The 17,821-nt window shown below is 43.5% G+C and overlaps 1 protein-coding gene across 3 annotated transcripts; it reads right to left on the reverse strand.

Annotated features, from left to right (window-relative positions):
* Positions 1 to 44: 44 nt before the first annotated feature.
* Positions 45 to 17,320, reverse strand: EFCAB14 (EF-hand calcium binding domain 14). Of its 3 annotated transcripts, none has more exons than XM_051795865.1 (11): positions 17,049 to 17,320; positions 16,000 to 16,148; positions 12,583 to 12,728; positions 10,636 to 10,734; positions 9,005 to 9,115; positions 8,086 to 8,163; positions 6,989 to 7,180; positions 6,225 to 6,305; positions 5,449 to 5,560; positions 4,514 to 4,645; positions 45 to 3,700 (listed from the first exon to the last, which is right to left on the reverse strand). In XM_051795865.1, the coding sequence occupies exons 1-11, from the start codon at positions 17,222 to 17,224 to the stop codon at positions 3,525 to 3,527; spliced, it is 1,452 nt and encodes a 483-aa protein (XP_051651825.1). In that variant the 5' UTR covers positions 17,225 to 17,320; the 3' UTR covers positions 45 to 3,524. The 3 variants fall into 3 exon arrangements, with proteins under 3 accessions (XP_051651825.1, XP_051651818.1, XP_051651829.1); XM_051795858.1 differs by having other exon boundaries at positions 8,086 to 8,166; positions 17,049 to 17,317; XM_051795869.1 differs by lacking the exon at positions 4,514 to 4,645 and having other exon boundaries at positions 8,086 to 8,166; positions 17,049 to 17,319.
* Positions 17,321 to 17,821: the final 501 nt, after the last annotated feature.

Raw genomic sequence — 17,821 nt, forward strand, 5'->3', positions numbered from 1 at the left:
CCCGCCCCGCCCCGCCCCGCCGGGAACAGGCCGCAGCCGCAGGCTGGGAGTGAGCTTTTATTGGCGTCGATTAAAAGTCCCGGTACATCTCCTCGGATGGTGAGATTGACGGCGAGATAGACAACAGGTTAGCAAAGGCATACAGCGCTTTCGGAAAGCTTCATAAAAGAGTTTGGCGAAATAAACACCTGAAGAAAAGTACAAAGATCAGTGTTTACAAAGCCATAGTGCTGTCTACTCTCTTATACGGATCCAAATCATGGGTCATCTGCTGCCACCACCTGCGTCTCCTAGAACGCTTCCATCAACGCTGCCTCCGTTCAATCCTAAACATCCACTGGTCAGATTTTGTGACCAATACATCTGTTCTAGAGCAAGCAGCAGTCACAAGCATTGAGGCCATGTTGCTGAGAACACAGCTGTGTTGGGCAGGGCACGTCTCCAGGATGAAGGACCACCGCCTCCCTAAGATCTTGCTTTATGGTGAACTTGCCACTGGCTGCCGCATGAGAGGAGCCCCGAAGAGAAGATACAAGGACTCTCTGAAACAACATCTCAGCCTTGGCCATATTGATCATCATAACTGGTCTACTCTGGCCTCCAATCGGGATGCCTGGAGACACACCATCTATAATGCTGCTGCTGCTTTTGAGAAAGCATGCACGATCACCCTTGAGGAGAAAAGGCAACGCAGAAAGAATCGTGCCTTGCAGAATATACCACCTAAGGAGTCTTTCTGCTGTGCCTTTTCCAACAGGACGTGCCTGTCTCGTATTGGCCTTTTCAGCCACCAACGCGCTTGCAACAAACGTGGGTAGAGCCCTTCCCAAATCTTCGTTCGCGAAGCCCAGCCATGAAAACATGGCAAAGCGGAGCCTGAGCTCCGCGGGGTGGGTAAGCACAGGGGAGGGTATGGGGGGTCACCCAAAACCACAAACACAGCCCGAAAATGAACCCGGGAAGCGGAGCGCGACAGCGAGTCTCAGCAGTGCATCGCGCTGTTCTCGCTCTCACCGCTTCACTTCTTTCGATTTCAGACATCGCTGTTTTCTCTAGGACGTGCTGCCCCAGAGCTTTCGGCCACCCCTCTGGTACTGCAGAGGGGTACAGCAGCAGAGAGTAACAGCAGCAGAGGGGTACAGCAGCAGAGGGGTACAGCAGCAGAGGGGTACAGCAGCAGAGGGGTACAGCAGCAGAGGGGTACAGCAGCAGAGGGGTACAGCAGCAGGCACGAGTTACAGCAGGGAGCTGATCCGGACAAGCGTATTGACTACACTCCTGGCTTTTGTGCCCTCTACCATGTGCAGCATGAACCAACACGAGAGAGGAACCCCTGCCAGCACCTGGCATCAGGGCTTTGAGAAGCACGCGGGATGGAGAGTGGTGGCATAGCTGAAACCTCGCAGGGATGGGACCGGTGCTCCCGGCTGGCAGCACGAAAGCGATCACGGTACTCGGGGATGATCAGATTTTGTCTAATTGATAGCACAAGTCCACTCTACAGCAAGTAGCAATCGAGTATGTTCTCGCCATGCAAGTTAAGGAGCACCCCCGGGCGGTGTGTGCCAGCGCCGATCGCTGCCCAGCTCGGCTCCCTGGGCACAGGCAGTGGAAAAGCACACATCATGTCTAGCTGACAGGTCTCATCACTGCTGCTGAAGAGCCTTCTGAAAGTAAAGCAGACCGCAACAAAACAAAACACTAGTAGAGTCACGTGGCAGTAGCGTAATCCCTTAAATTTTAAGGTAAGTTAAATTTCATACAAATGAAACTTCCAAAAATATTTTGCAAACTCTGGCATATGGCTATGATACAGTATGTACAAATAAAATATCAGAATGGTTAAATTTTATTGCTTTTTTTTTTTTATTATTATTTGGTTAAGGAATTACACAGTAGTGTATAAAAGGGCATGGGAAGCAGTAAGAAGTGAGTGTTTGCTTCTTGCCCTCTCTATAGCCAAGGTTGGTTGGTTTTGTTTTGCTTTTAAATACTGCATTTTCAAACGTCACATCAAAAGCATTTTGGTATTGGGTGACATCAGCATTACCCAAACAGGATAGAAGAGCAACAGTGAAAGAAGCCGAGGAAATGGATAACAGGGTTCCATTTTGTACATTCCTTTGCTGATTCATACTTCCAGAATACAATTATTGATAAAACATCCAGTCTAAAGTTATATAAAAGTCAACAATTGCAAACCAACTTCCACATAAACCGATGTTTCAGCAAGGTGGGCAGCTTCACTAATCATGCAAAAAACAAGATCAGTGATATTTGTGAGCAAAATCACCCAATTTGGCTCTGATACAGCCGGCAAGTGAGAATCCCCTCTTCAAAAGTCATTTTTCTATGTTCCAGAAGGTGACAAATATACTCTGTGTTTAGATCCACTACTACAAACAGATCTTTAAGTTCCTCTACAGTAAGGAATTCTCACTTACAAACCAGGTCTCAGTACAGAATGACGATGCCATTGCACGTGCCTACCCTGCTTTTTACATCCTTCTGTTGGCAAGGACACAAAAAATAAAGGTACCAAGAAGTGACCACGGTCCCAATAGTCAGGAAACAGCTCACAAATCTACTCTGGGCCTTCCCACCTGCTCCACACCCTGGAGTGTAGCAGTGCACTGCCGAAGCACGAATTCTTCAGGAGCTACTAAGCAGGCTGCACTGTAGGCTTTTACCTCTTAAGCATCTGATAAAGCTATTCAATATGTTCATTAAAAAAAATAAATAGGCAGGCTCATCTCACAAAATATAATCTGGATGCAGCACAGCAAAGCTTAAAGAATGCTGAAGTGAAAACCCAAGCACTTGGCAAGTTAATTGCTCCTGTAGGCTTATGATATAAAAACACTTTTCAGCTCTTCCCTTTAAAAATACATCCTGCTATCGATGGGCATGACTTACCCCTCCCTGCTTTCCTCTGACTGAGGCCAAACTCATTCATCAATTTACTTAGTCAAAACCAGAAACTCAGCTGAAGCTCTTAACTACCCATTTCAGGCTCAGTCTCTCATTATAAACCACTTACTACCAACACAGCCCCTGACACAAACTTCCCCTTAAATATGCATAATTTACTCTATCTCAAATATTTACAAGCAGAAGCAGCCCATCTTTACAAGACAGATTTTCTTCTGCTCTACATAAAGTGCAGCTCTCTAATTTAAGGCAAATTTCAGTGAAATATAAAACCATAGTTTTATTTTAGTATGTACACATTTTAAATTAAAACCAAGAACTCCTTTGGAAAGGAAAGAATGAGAGGAAAATGTTTCCAAGTTTGGGAATTTTGTGGATTTTAACACAGTCCCAATATTATGTCCTATAGACATATAAACTTGTAAATTTCTTTTCAATAAATGCAAGTGGAAAAAAAGAGGTGGCAATGTGTACAGTAATTTAGCTCCAAAGATCAGTAAAACACTGGGAAAGTGCAGACATAGTTTTTCATGTCCTGTAGCTTCCTTTAGCTACAGTAACATCCACCAATATCAAATTTCTAAATATAGATCCTATACACCTAATGCTGATCTCAGTTCTTTTAGTGTGTATTTCTCATCTCCATCTGTGTCAAATTTCTTAAAGCTCTGTGACTCTTGGGCTGTGGAGCCAAGCAACTTTTGAAGATCTTCGTATGAGAGTTTCCCATCAGCATCTTCAGGTGCTTTTTCAAACAAATTCTGAAGATCTGCAAAGAGAACAAGGATTGAGAAGTAGCTCCTTTAAGTACACAGGAATATCCTTTAAGCTGCTTTCCCAGTTTTACAGCACTCTGTCTCACTACCCAGTAATTAAGTACAGCATCCCTGAGTGTGGAGTTTGCCTCCTCTGTTGTCACAAGCTGTTGGTAACAGTTTAGGAGAAAAAAGCATGAACATTTCTGGATTAAATTACACTAAATCTGAAAAAAAGTAATCCCTATTTCTGGCAACAGCTAGCAGCCCATTTTACAACCACTAAGTGCATACAGATGCAGTTATCCTCCTCAAAAGCAAGCTCTGAATGACTGTTGCTATACCAACAGTGCAGATGATATAAAGGGAAAAGTGTCTATTCACTTCGTGATGCAAAGAGTTGCCCTTTCAGTAGCTGAAGAGACTGAACAGCAAGATCCAGAAACCATTCATCTGATCAGGCAGTGTTCTCTTAAAAAAATAAACAGAGAAAAGAAAAAAAGACCCAGAACACACACATTCACATCTACTTCTTTTTCCTTCAAGCACACCAACTCTGCCCTTGACTTCTCTCCCCATCCTACTCAAAACAATTATAATTCACTTATAATGCACACTCCTGCTTAAATCTCAGCTTCTTCCCTTTTACATGCTACTCTTTCCTTTCAGTTATTTTGTTGGGGTTTTCTTAATTACTTTTTTATTAAAACCCATAGTTCTCAAGCTTTAAAAATTGACCTCACTTTTCCCAGAGCGCTTATACTTATCACCTCCTAAACATTTATATGAAATACTCAGAAAAAAAGGTCGGCCTAGAAAGGACATACCTTCGATGCTGGAAATTCCTGGTAAGGACAGATGGCTCAGCTGCCCATTACTCTCTGTGTTGTCATCAGCTGACCTTGAAGTCAGCCTTGAAAGGTCTGTGGGCTTTGCTGTAGTACTTGGACTACTTTCAACTGTTACAAAACAATTTCTATTAGTCTTACTAATTCCACAGAATTACAGTTAGCAAAACCAAACAAAAACCCAATAAAACTGAATTTATATATTTTTTTTTGCATCACAGATGCTGTACGGGATAGGAATGCTGCAAAATTATTTCAGAATACAGAAGTGTTGTCCTCTTTTAGCAATAACTGAAAGAAGAATTTTAGGACACAGCCTTAATCTTTCATTCTGTACTAGGAGATGTGTATTTGTAAACTCCCATACAAAGAATGACTTGGAAGTGTTTTCTGCTTCCCACTCTGAGGGTGCTGAGGAAGCTTTATTAAGCAAATTACAACTGCTCCCCTGGGTTGTTTTCATCTTATCAATATAAATATTCCCCAATAGCAGGTCTAAACTTTCAGGCTCCTGCCTGGAATGAACAAGCAGCACAGTTCTATTGTAATGGAGTATTTAAAATCTGATGTTCAGCACTACCTGGATGTATACAGCAGAAATGCAGAACTGAAGTCAGCAGAGACACAGACCTTTCCTCTATGTTACACTTAGATTTTCAAAAAGCAAAACCAAGTGTTACTGGGTACAAAGTTCACCAAGTTAATCGCTGCATGCCTTCGAACACAAGCTACTGATGTGAGTCCTGCCATACATGTGGAAAATCACCTTCAAGCTTCTGGAGTCATGTACAATTTTCTGTACCACTTTAACTAAAATAACCTTCATCAAAATCTTAAGGAATGGTCTAAATTATCCACCTTCATTAGTTATCCTTTGAGTTACACAGGGAAGTACAACTACAAGACATGCTTACCATTCTTTGTTGTCTCAATGGGTCTGTCATTTTCTGGCTTGCCTGTGAGAGCACTGATCAGCTGAAGCTTCTCTCTTAGTTTTGATACCTGAGAATCTCTAGTTCCTGCTTCCTACATATGTTGAGAAAAAAAAAAAATCTTAAAAAAATACCCCTTCAATAGAGGCAGATGATCAGGAAAGGTAGTAATTTAAAATATGTAAGCAATTTTGAGTGACTGATCCAGGCTGATCAAGTTTAAAATAATAAACAAGATTTTAAAACAAAAACAAAGAAACAAACAAAAATCAATGGAAATATGATAGGAATAAATTCACATACAACAGAATCAGTACCTCAACCTGAAAACCAGACAACTATTTTGCAGACACCAATTTCAAAAGAATCTGACATTTAGTTCCTATATTCCCTATAGAAATGGACAAGACACTGAAAACCACAATATGAAACAGTCAAACATACTTGGAGTGAACATTTCTACATGAATTGAATGTCTCAAAATTCTTTCAGCTGCATGGAAGGACATTACAGCAGTTCTGCTGTGCTGTCCCACATGTAGTCAGAATGGCAAGACTTTAAACTATTACAGCTTTTCTTCAGTTGGTTTCCTGTCCCCAAAAGGGGCTGGGTAAGCTCTCCTAGTCTGGACTTTTAAAAAGCTTGATCAGAGCAGACTGTTTCCAGACCTTTGCTCAATTAAGGTTCATTTCAAACATGATTAGAAAGACAATTACATGCTCTACTAATCCAGTGTAATTTGTATTTGCTTACTTTACCTTCAGTTCTGTATTTGACTGAGTTTCACTATCTAGTTGATCTTCATTTTCCACTTTTAGAGAGGTAGTTGCATCATTCCCCTGCAGAAAAAGAACAGAGCAGAGTTTATTCATGTGCTTCTTATTTTCTACACAGAGTTTATTTCCTTCAAATTTGGCAGGCACGAAGCAGGAAAAAACCAGGGCAGATACCTGCTAGAATAAACATGAAGTTATAAAAATGGGTTATGTAATTTACCACAGCAACATCAGCACCTTCCTTTATTGCTAAATATATAGAACATATTCTCACTGACTGGCCCCAATAAAGCATACAGAAGGCAGTGGAAGAATTTATGAACATATCTAGGTGTTTTTGTTGTTGTTGTTTTGTTTGTTTGTTTGTTTTTAGAATTTAAGTAGTGTTGAACAATGCAGATTCCCACCTAGCTCCTCAGTGGTCTTAGCAGACCTGTGCCAAAGTGATTGCTAAAACATAGTTCAGTTTGTGATTCCTGCTCCATAAAGCAATCACCCAAGTCTTAAATGTCACAGTGTTTGGGACATTTTTCTGTAGAATCTGCAGGGAAGAAACGAGATACTGCTTCAGAGATACTCTTAATGTTGGTTATCTGTTCAGAAACACAGAACGAATCCCAGCCTTTCCTAACGAAATCCTCAGTATCTCAGGTCTCATTCTGACATTTTCTTTAGTTAGGTCTGAAAAGCCGTGTCTGTAGTGTAAGGAAGGTATTAAAAAACTACCTCAGCCATCAAATACTTACCACGCTGGTAGACAAGTTCTCTCTTTTGTCCAGATTATTCCCAACAAGGGGAGAGTTTTCCAACAGCGTAACCTTCCGGCTGAGGTTGCCAATGGCTGAATCCACATTTAGAAGCCTGATGTCATTCAACTTTTGGTACACCACCACGGTGTTATTTAGCTCTTCCAGAGCTGCATGCAGTGCCTGGCTCTCCTGAAATATAAACCCAGCACGTGTCAGTTTACTCAGCCTCGGCAGCACTCCTGCTGTTACCAACACGACTGACCCAGTTTAGCCATGCAGACTGCAGGGCTGGCTCTGCACCCACACCGATGAAAACATCCAGCTGGAAGTTTCCAGAAAGTTACTCCGACTTGCAAAGCTTGAAACCGAGATTCCTCCTCAGGTTGCAACCTTCCCCGGGGTTGCAACCTTCTTCCCTAGCAACCTCTTTGTTGCTAATGAAATCACTTCAGCTGTGCCAGTGGACACAGAAAGCCTATTCATCTCATTTTCCAGGTCAAGCTTTGTAAGCACACCAACTGTCTTTCCCCAGAAAACATGTACTGGGCATATTTATACACAAGATTCATTTTTGAGGAAGATATTGACTGTGTTAAATGTAAGCAAGTGCAGTTATTCCCTTCCAACCCATTCAGCTAAACGCCCACACATTAAACTTTCTTTTTGTTGATGAATTACTACTTTCCACACCTCATTACATTGAGGGTGACTCAATACATGCCACTCCCAAATTTGCTCAGATTAGCAAGTACCTGCCATAAAACCCACTCCAAGAGCCTTTAACTCATTTCCATTTACATTAGCAAAGTACACCTACATTTTGTCAGATATCAGTTTCAGTCTTTTTACTCTTCACCCAGTCAGAACACAAAAAAAAAAAAGAAAAAATACTCTTAGACCAGGGCACTTTCCTGTTTGCACATACACAGGAACAAACTACAGGAAAACGATCTTATGCTTTGTTTTGAAGAATGCTATTTGTATTGCTTGATAAAAACCATACATTTTGCAGATTACAGCACTGTGAAACACACAGGTAAGTGACATATCCATGACACTTGTATCAAAATTCCTTATGCGAGGGAAAAAAATACCTTTTTGCAATCTTCTGTCTGGTTTCTCTCAGTCCTTGGCACAACAGTGGAGGGAAGTGAAGGCATCTGTTTTAATTCCTTCTAAGGAAAGAAGCAGAAAATTACGTTACCAAATGCCTATAAATAAGCTTTTAATAACTGGCAGACTGTTGCTAAGGATGTTTTGCTACAATTACAGTCATTCATGTCTGTTGTGCATGCAGTATTTTAACTAGGCTAATAAGAGTTTTCTCTTTCAAACACATAAGGTCCAAATTTATTTTTATTAAACACTCCTAATTAGCTCTTCTCCATTTAATGAAGTATTATGATGCACATTTTCTGCCATACATGCTGCCATATCTGCAATGTTTTTGTAGAACCCAGTGACTGAATCAAGCTTTATTATGTGTCTAATTTAGATTTTGTCTGGAAGAATTAAAGTAAGGCTGTATTGCAGTTTAGCTGAAAATCTGTAATTATTGGCTCAGTTTGTTAACCCCCGGTGAGAGGTCAGTATAAATACAGCAAGTGGTTTTCGGTAAGGACAGTCAGTAATTTCAGCTGTATATGCATCCTTAATTCAACCAAAAAACTCTATTTCAATTTTCTGACCATCCTCAAGCCTATAACAGTGCAGTTATCATAAGCAGTACTCTGCAAAGTTTCCAAGGCTCCACGTCCGAGGAGTAGGAAGCAAAAATATGCAGGATAAGAAGTGCAGTAGGGAACAAAAATTCTGGCTACAGAGAAATAACATCCTTGGTACCATATAATAGATGACACACAGGGATTAGAAGATTAGCTAATTAATGGGCCAACCTACTGAAACCTCAAAAGTATTTTGAAGGCTTAAGGAGAACTCCACACAGTTCTTTAGCTTTCTTCGTATTAGTCAGGTAACCATTAAAACAGTGTTAAATCAGTACATTTTTCTTACCACATCATTCTGGAGTATTTCTATGGATTTCTTGTATTCTTCAATAGCTGTCTGTATATTTTCAACATCGTGAGCCACACTGGTAAGAGTGCTACCTATGGTCGCTACAGTCTGCAATAAAGATGACAGAAATCTCAGCCTTCCTCAAACTGCACTGTCCCAAAATTCCAATCTGCTAAACACAATGTTTTGTTAGTGAAACCACAGGCAGACTGCCACAAAAATATGCACGTGAGCCTGAAGAATTAAGAACTTTCTTTGCACTCAAAACTGCAAATCATTTAGGTTGGAAACGACCTCTTAAGACTGAGTCCAACCACTAAACCAGCGCTGCCAAGTCCACCACTAAACCGCGTCTCAGAGTTCCTACCCATGCACTCTAAATACCTCCAGGGGTGGTGACTCAATGCAATGTTTCAATGTTTGACAACTCTTTTGGTGAAAAATTTTTCCCATTATCCAATTTAAATCTCCCCTGACACAGCTTGAGGCCATTTCCTCTTGTCCTATCACTTGTTCCTTGGGGGAAGAGACCCCTCCACCACCACCTTGTTGCAACCTCCTTTCAGGTAATTGTAGAGAGCAGAAAACTCCCCCCTGAGCCTTCTTTTCTCCAGGTTGAGCCCCCCCAGCTCCCTCAGCTGCTCCTCGCCAGACTTGTGCTCCAGACCCTTCACCAGCTCTGTTGCCCTTCTCAGGACACACTCCAGCACCTCAATGTCTTTCTTGGTAATGAGAGGCCCAGAACTGGACAAAGGATTTGAGATTTGGCCTCACCAATGCTGAGTACAGGGGGACAATCTCTGCCCTGGTCCTGCTGGCCACACTATTGCTGATACAACAAGTCTTAAGACTTACTTCTGTTAGGACACAATGAACACCCAGCATGCCTGTAGCAGCAAGTAAGAAGCTTAAGAAATAGCTTTGTACTCCTCCCAGAAAAAAAGAAATCCTGGCAGCCCAATCAGCCAAACCACACTTAATTGCTTTGCATATCACTAGCTTGTTGATTACACATTAATTTTGTAGGGATAGGAAACGAGACATGGAAACCCACAATGCCACAAAGCTCACATTAAGCCTTAGCCAAATATAAATGTTCATTGCTAAATAAATAGAACTGCCATGGAAGAGCTGGCAAGTATCAACAAGCCATTCTTTATACCAAAATAAACGGGACAGTTCTTGGTAAAGAATGCTCAGCTAAGGCACATGGTAAGACATTGCATTAACAGAGAGCAATCCATTTTATTTTCCAATTAAAAAAGCTAAACAAACAACCTATTTGTAAACAGAGTTATAAAACTGCAGACAGACACTTCCATGTGCCTTAAACGATATTAAGATTAGCAACTTGAAGTAAACAGAAAGATCAGCTCCAAGGTAAAGATGTGACAACATAATACAAACAAATGCATCTCCAAAGGGGATAAATAAGGCCTTCGAATTTTTTACCTGCCATATATTATCACAGGACCATACAATATCAAGTATATAAAGTCAGATTTTAAGGACAAGGGAAGCAAATATTCCTTGCATGCAAATCAGGTAGCTCCTGCTGTCCCCAGGAGCCCAGCTGCAGATCAGCAAAACAGAATGCATTTAGTGATAGCTACATTTACAGTGCTTACCTTCTGAAGTTTCTCTACTGTGAGAGGAAGAGAAATCAGATCAGCAGCAGACTTTATGTTGTTTTTGAGATGATTTACTGTTGAGGTCAATAGTGATACCTAAAACCAAAAGGGAATACTTAGAGTTAGGCAACATAATCCTGATTCTGACCTTCCCCAATACTAGTGACCTAATGTGTAACATTAAAACACAAAGTAATACAAAAATATATATGCACACACACGAAACACCTCTCTCTCTAGAGATCCTGCCTAGGCTACACTAAAATATTCTGCTTCTCGCAAAGGAGCAAGTTTTTATTTAATTTTTTTTAAGCTGAATGAAAGCCATAGAAGCCCCTTCTTTTCAATAAGGTACCCTCTGCCAATTTTACATTTGTCCTCTTAGAGAGAGGCTGTTGCCCAAGAAAGACTTAAAGATTGTGCAAGAAATCCTTACATGGAGGAAACAGTCATCCACTTTTGTATTTAGCAACCAAACCTGCCCGGCAAAACCCAGCGAAGACACACAACTTCTCTAGTCGAGTGACGGGCAAAGAAGTTGCACAGATCACCCAAACCTTCTGCTGCAGAAGGGGAACAGTGACAACCTTTGCACAGCAAGTTAGCTCAGTTTCTGTCACCTGATTGTCCCTGACAGCAAGTTATTCAATGCATCTTCATGATTACTTATTCATTCCAATCTGGAGGTTGTCAAATAAATTAAAAAGCGCATGCTAGTCATTCATCACTAATGCTCTCACTTCAAGATCAATTTGTAGCAATCAGCAGTCAAAATGAAGAGAAATAATTTCTTCTCACGCTTGACAACACAAAGGTGGAGTGGATAAAATCCACTTTCTTCTGGTTAAAAAAAAAGTTGTTTCGCAAGCTGAGGAAATGAGAAAGATTTTAATTTTGCATTAGGTCAATGTAGATCAGCTGGCATGCAGACTCTAGTTCCACAGCTGTAAATATTGGCTGAGATTATTCCCAGCAGCACATCCCAACAATTCATGGAAAACAACCCAGCAACTAAATTCTGAACCCCAAAAGATCTGGCTCAGACTGAACCAGACCCTGAAGTAACTTGAGGGCCTGCAAGAACCATGTGCAAGTATCTTTAACATCCAGGTGCAGATAAGAGCATTTCAAAAGTCCCATGAAGGATAAAGCAGACTATCAGATGCCAAAGAAAGCAAATCAAGTTTTCAGATACATTTATTAAGCACTTCACCACCACACAGGACTGAAGAAAAACCAATCTGAGCAGGCACCTCAGGACTCCTAAAAATTAAACCCAGAGCACCCGTGTCAAGGAGGGTTCCCCACACACACCTCCTGACACCATTCACTGTGAGCAGCTCTCAACTTTTACCCTCTGGGGCAAAAATTTCAGGAAGAGCCTTGCTGGATGCTTCATTTGAAAGGTGAGTTAATAGAGCAGCTCTATTAAGGAAATAGTCTCTGGTAAGTAGCTTAGTTCTAGCAGTGTCAACAGTGCCAAGATTTGCACCAGCTCAGAGTCTCAGTGTGTGTCAGCAGATTTTATATTCACCACTTCTTCACTTGTAGCAACAGGAGCTTGCACTGAGCCAGGTAACTCTAACAAAACACTCTCAGAAATTGGAAATGTCAAATCTCTCATCGTAAACATCACAACTATTTGGCAGGAAAATTAAGAACTGCACAGTTCTGAGGTTTAAATTCTGCCTCAAGTTTTTGCACCAGTTACGCAATTTCTCCTCCTTGTGATCAGTCTCCAGCCCAGCTGGATGCTCAGGTTGTTTTCTGCTTGTTTAATAATGAGATTTACACTCTATTTTAACTTTAAAAGCAGAAATTTAGCATAAGGTCACAGTAGACTGTAGATAAAACCTCAGCACTGCACTTAAAATTAATTTCTGGAAAAAAAAATTGAAAGGAATATTTTATTATTTTCTACAAGCAAGTACTGATCCCTCTCACCTGTTTACTGATCTCTGTGATATTTATCCAAATTTTATTCAGCCCCAGTTCTCCAGTCTCAATTTGTTCTAGCTGCTTTTGGTTCTGCACCAGATCTTCGTTCAGTTTAGGAATTTCTTGGAATGATGTCTTTTGATTAGATTCCACTAGAAGAATGAAAAAATAATTAAATATGTTTAAAAAACAAAACAAGATGTCTGGGTAAACAGTGTTGAAAGGCAGAAAACAAATTACAAACAGGAACATCTACAGCAGTGAAAGAAGGTAATAAAAGAGTCTATATATGGGTTTATTGCCAATTCAGGATTCAGTGACATTCAGAGTGACAGCTCTTTTTTGTTTTAAGAGTACCAATATCTGCAGAGAGAACCCAGAGAGACTGTACTAAATTTAACACTTTGCACAGTACTGTCATTTTGGCAGCCCTCAGCAGGTCTTTATTTAGTGCAGTTATTTTGCATTACCTTCACAGGGGAGCACGAAATAGTAATGGGCCTGCAAATAAGAACTGCCCCCAGTCCCAGAGCAAAGGAGGCAGGTGAAATGAACCTCAGTGCCCTTTCCAAGCCTGCAAAGGGGCTGCTGACGATGAAGTAAATTCCAAAGAGATTAACGTGATTACAGTTGCTCTGTCTGACAGAGAGACAACTGAAAAAATAAGGTATAATCTTATACACTAATGCCTGTTGGTAAACAAATCAGTAAACAAGGTCCTGGGAAATAAAGTCAGTTATTACTGCAGTTAATACCACAGGAAGGGGGAAACTCAGTGCAGCTCAGAGCAGTTCAAAGGAGCCTCAGAAATGCAGCCCTTCCAGATCTGCAGTGACTAAGCTGTTTAGCTGTAAGCTCTATTAGGCAACCCTAAATCCCCCCATCCGAGAAACAAATAAGCAAAGGTTTTGAGGAGGAGATGAGAGTTCCCCAAAATCCACACCTCCACCCTGTAAGGCAGCACTGGAAGGCTCCACAGCAAACTGCCACCATTCAGAACAGCCTGCCAGGAGCAGTGGGACCTATGTGGTATGTGGCTGGCAGCTCCCAGAACGAATTTCCATGGGTGACCCATCCAGTCAAAAGGGGAAGCCTGTGGAGTGCATGCCCAAACACACACAACTGGAAAGCTGTGCACCTTCAAAAAACGACTTCACTCCTCTTGAAGCAAGTTCTAAAAGTACTTTCTAAGTTCAGAGGAATCAGATCACCAAAGATCCAAATAACACTTCCAGTTAAATAAGACCTTGAAAAGTGTATTTTAGCCAAAACAGACTGAGAGCTAATTGTGCACTTGACACAAGCAGTTCACACTGAACTTGATATTTCAGAGGCTCTTGTAGACAAATTATTTTCTGTTTTGCCACTCTCACTGTGTACAGTCAGACTCCACAGTTTTTTGCAGTGCTAGGAAGTACCACACGTTCTCAGCATCATTACTAACAAGCAAAGGGAAACACCACATGACTTCCTCCTATTCCAAACACACCGGATGCAAAGATGTCTCGTTTTTAAAAAGCACTCATACTGCACTCAGTTTGTGCAAAAGATGGCAGAACATAACAAATATCACCACAGGAATCCACTCTTATGAGGAGAAAAAAAACCTGGATGAAGATTCAGAGGAGGAACGTTCCTTTTCCAAACTTGCTGTAGGACACATGGATCACATGCCTTTGTTTCTGTTCACCCACACATCTTACCAATGCACAGTGTTGCCTTTTGGAACCAGGTTGTTCTTACTGTCTGGTTTTTTGTTGTTGTTTTTAAATGCTGTGCCTCATTATGAGGCTCCCATCCAACTTCTAGGCATGCTATTACAGTGGCAAGGAAATCTGACATGTTCATCACCAGACATAGTATTAAATATACAGCTTTTCTGTCAGAGCTATTAAGAAGAAAACAAGCCCATCTGTAACTGCCAGACAATCTGCTCAGAGAGAACAGCTGCTTTAACAAAGGGGTCTGTGTAAAACAGGAATGATGAAACTCAGCTACACCAAAGCCAACAAACGTTGTCCTCAAGAAAAACTTTTACTGCCAGCACACCCTCAAAGCAGAGCAGCCCACGAAAAGCTGGCTGACCCAGAACACAAAACAGCTACTGTAGAGCTGTGGGTACACTCACAGCCACAAGGCAGCACCTGGAGCTGAAGGTATCCTCCATAACTGGTGGACAGGAATTACAGATAACTTTCAGAGTTCAGTATCAGTTAACATAAAAGCATATCTATCATCAGTTCTTTCTCTCACACCCAGCCAGCCTGTTCCACCTTGGCAGACAACTCCCCACCTCACAGCAGTTACACACCTGAACAGGAAGACCTAAATACCAACAGCAAAAAATTTCTGCACACACCTCAACATCTCTTTTACCACAAGCAAAACAAGCCCTTTGCTTACCTCCAGCCCGAGTAGCCTCCAAATTTTGGAACTGATTTCACCAGCCTTATAAGATCATTCTCGTGTCCTGGGCACTTAAAGTCTGAGATGAAGACCAAAGCTATGGCACAAAACTCACAGCAACAGTGGTGCTTCTCAGGTAAAACACAGCTATCTGGCTTTCCTGAAGCAGCCAGAGACTATCTGAATGCTTAAAGCTTCACTCTCTTCTGCTCCATTCTTACAGCTCCTTAGCTTATCCTTGCGTTTTTTGATATATATAGGATTTTAAACACCACTAAAATGAGGCACCAAAACATATCTTATGCCCAGAGGTGAGGTACAGAGAACCAAGAGCACACTTTAGGTGCTAATCTCACCATTTCTTACACCTCAGCACTACAGAAGTTATTCTATTGAAATCTTACATGGACAGGGATAAATTGAGACCTAAGAGAAAAAACACCTCACATTAACTCCATACTTCAAAGTACTAAACATGATGTAACTCCAGAGCAAATGCAACCTGATGTAAAAGTTGTACAAGGACAGGTCAATGCAAGCAAGAAAAACATTCAGAGGATACAGAGAGAAAACATAGTATCAAAGCAACATTCAAACTGCAGTAACACCATAGCAAGCATCAGAGGATTTTAGAAACGTTCCGGACTTAATTTTTTTTTAATCTTTTTTTTTTTCATAATTCCCTAGATTGCTTTGTCAGGATTGCTCAGAACTTTTTTAATAGGGTCTTTCTTTGGCAGAGAGCACTCCTAAGACTGAAGTCAGGAATTTTAGAAATGTATGTACAAGCAACTACAGGCCCACCTAGTCCAGGGTCCCTGTTCCTCAGAAGATATAGAGCAGGCAAGAATTTATAACATTCACCTCAGATTTGCCAAACCTCCAAGTGTTCTCGGCTCAGAGGACTCAAGTTCAGAGGCAGTTTATCTACTCAGTACTTTCAGACTTTGACCGAGCAATTAAAGCTCTTCATACTGCCCAAAGAAAACGTGAAAGAGTGGTTACATTTATACTTACTAGTTCGAAACTTCTCCTTTATTGCATCCAGATCCTCCTTGAGAGCCACCTGCATCCAGACTAAGCCAACACACGCTACCACACAAGCGGCAAGAATGACGAACGCACATAATGGGTAACAGAACTTGCAGCATCGTAGGTAATCTCCCCTGCACGAAACAAAGTAACAGGCTGGGAATACACAACAGTACCTAGAGAAGTTTTATTTTAAATGCTGTTCTAGCAAAGTGAGGGACAGAGTTGTAACAGCACACATTGGGGCTGACAAGAGCTAAAAAAGAGCATTTCCAGGAATAAATAAGGCTATAAAGTGAGGTCAGGGTGGCTACTCTCTGTTCAGTTTATCCTCAGGAGGCACATCTAGCATATTTAAAAGCAGCTGCTTTTAAATTTCCTGCTCTGCTCACATAAACTTATGCTAGGCACATCTGCTTGACAGCTTGGAAAACACGCTGCAAGACAGGGTATTACCATAACGTTACGACAAGTAATATCTTCTAGAGCGTTCCAAATTGCGAAAGCCCAAGTTGCTCTGTGATATGCCTACTTTCAGGTGTTCTTAGGGGCCCATTATTAATGCTGTCACTTAACCGAGAAGCTTATTTATTGGCAAAAATTGAGAAAAGCAGCACTGCGCCAGCTCGCAGGACTGTGCCACACGTGCCGAACACACACGGGGAACTGCGCTCAACAACATCAGCGCCTGATACCGAGCTGCTCTAAGGACTCGATAGAAAAGAGGAAAACAGCCAGAAGATGGTTTAGTGGAAGGTGTCCCTGCCCATGGCAGGAGGCTGGAACCGGATGATCTTTAAGTTCCCTTCCAACCCAGGGCATTCTGTGATTCGATGACACTTCTATCCCCCAGCCAGGCGACCTGTCGGGCCGGACACACTCAATGCAGCTCCGGGTGTTCCCCGGCAGCCTCTCACCCACCCCCTTTGCCCCCAGCTGCGAACTCGACCCGCTGAGGGCACCGCAGCTGCTCCAGCTCCGCCCGGAGCAGGGCCGGGCCGGGCCGGGGACCCCGCGCCCCCCCCGGGACTCACTTTCCGCAGCGGCCCCGCGCCCCCGCGAACTCGTCCTCCTCGGAGCTGGACTCGGAGTCGGAGGCGGGCGGCTCGGTGCGCAGCAGCCGGTGTCCCGAGCCCTTCTTGGCGGGCTTCTTCCTGCGGCCGTCGGCGGCCAGGCCGATGAGGGCGTTCAGCTCCTTCCGCTTCTTCATCCTCTTGTGGGGCGGCGGCGCGGCCGGCGGCTGGCTCCCGCCTCCCTCCTCCTTCTCCCCCTCCGCCGCCGCCGCCGCCAGCGCGCCCCGGCTCGCCAGCCTGCGGCCCGGCGGCGGCTACAGGCGCTCCGCGGGGCCGCGGCTGTTGCTCCCCCGCCGGCCCCGCGGCGGCTCGCCCGGCCCCGCGGCCGCCGCCCGCCCCGCCCGCGCCATGGCCGCTCCGGCCCCGCCGCCGCCGCCGCCGCCTGCCAGCAAGGCGCGCTCCCACTGGCCGCTGCGGGACCGCCCCGCTCGGCGCCGCGGAGCACGCAGGGCCACGGGTTCGAGTACCGCCCCCGGCGGGTGGGACGAGCGGTGAAGGGGCGGCGAGGAGTGGCGGGGACCGACACCGGGCTGGGGACGGACACCGGGCTGGGGACCGACACCGGGCTGGGGACGGACACCGGGCTGGGGACGGACACCCGGCTGGGGACGGACACCGGGCTGGGGACGGACACCCGGCTGGGGACGGACACCGGGCTGGGGACGGACACCCGGCTGGGGACGGACACCCGGCTGGGGACGGACACCCGGCAGGTGCCTCCCGCAGCGGTTCCG

The sequence above is a fragment of the Manacus candei genome, unplaced genomic scaffold (genome assembly GCF_025592945.1).
Source record: "Manacus candei isolate 608988 ecotype Guabito, Panama unplaced genomic scaffold, ASM2559294v1 h1tg000005l, whole genome shotgun sequence".
Classification (NCBI taxonomy): domain Eukaryota; kingdom Metazoa; phylum Chordata; class Aves; order Passeriformes; family Pipridae; genus Manacus; species Manacus candei.

What these genes read in the sequence shown, in the direction of transcription:
- EFCAB14 (XM_051795858.1), bottom strand. Translation starts at nt 17,224, where the DNA reads ATGAAGAAGCGGAAGGAGCTGAACGCCCTCATCGGCCTGGCCGCCGAC. An exon ending in TCACAGAGATCAGTAAACAG is followed by an intron (nt 10,735 to 12,582) that starts GTGAGAGGGATC and finishes TTTTGGTTTTAG; the next exon opens with GTATCACTATTGACCTCAAC. An exon ending in AAATACTCCAGAATGATGTG is followed by an intron (nt 8,167 to 9,004) that starts GTAAGAAAAATG and finishes TTCTTTCCTTAG; the next exon opens with AAGGAATTAAAACAGATGCC.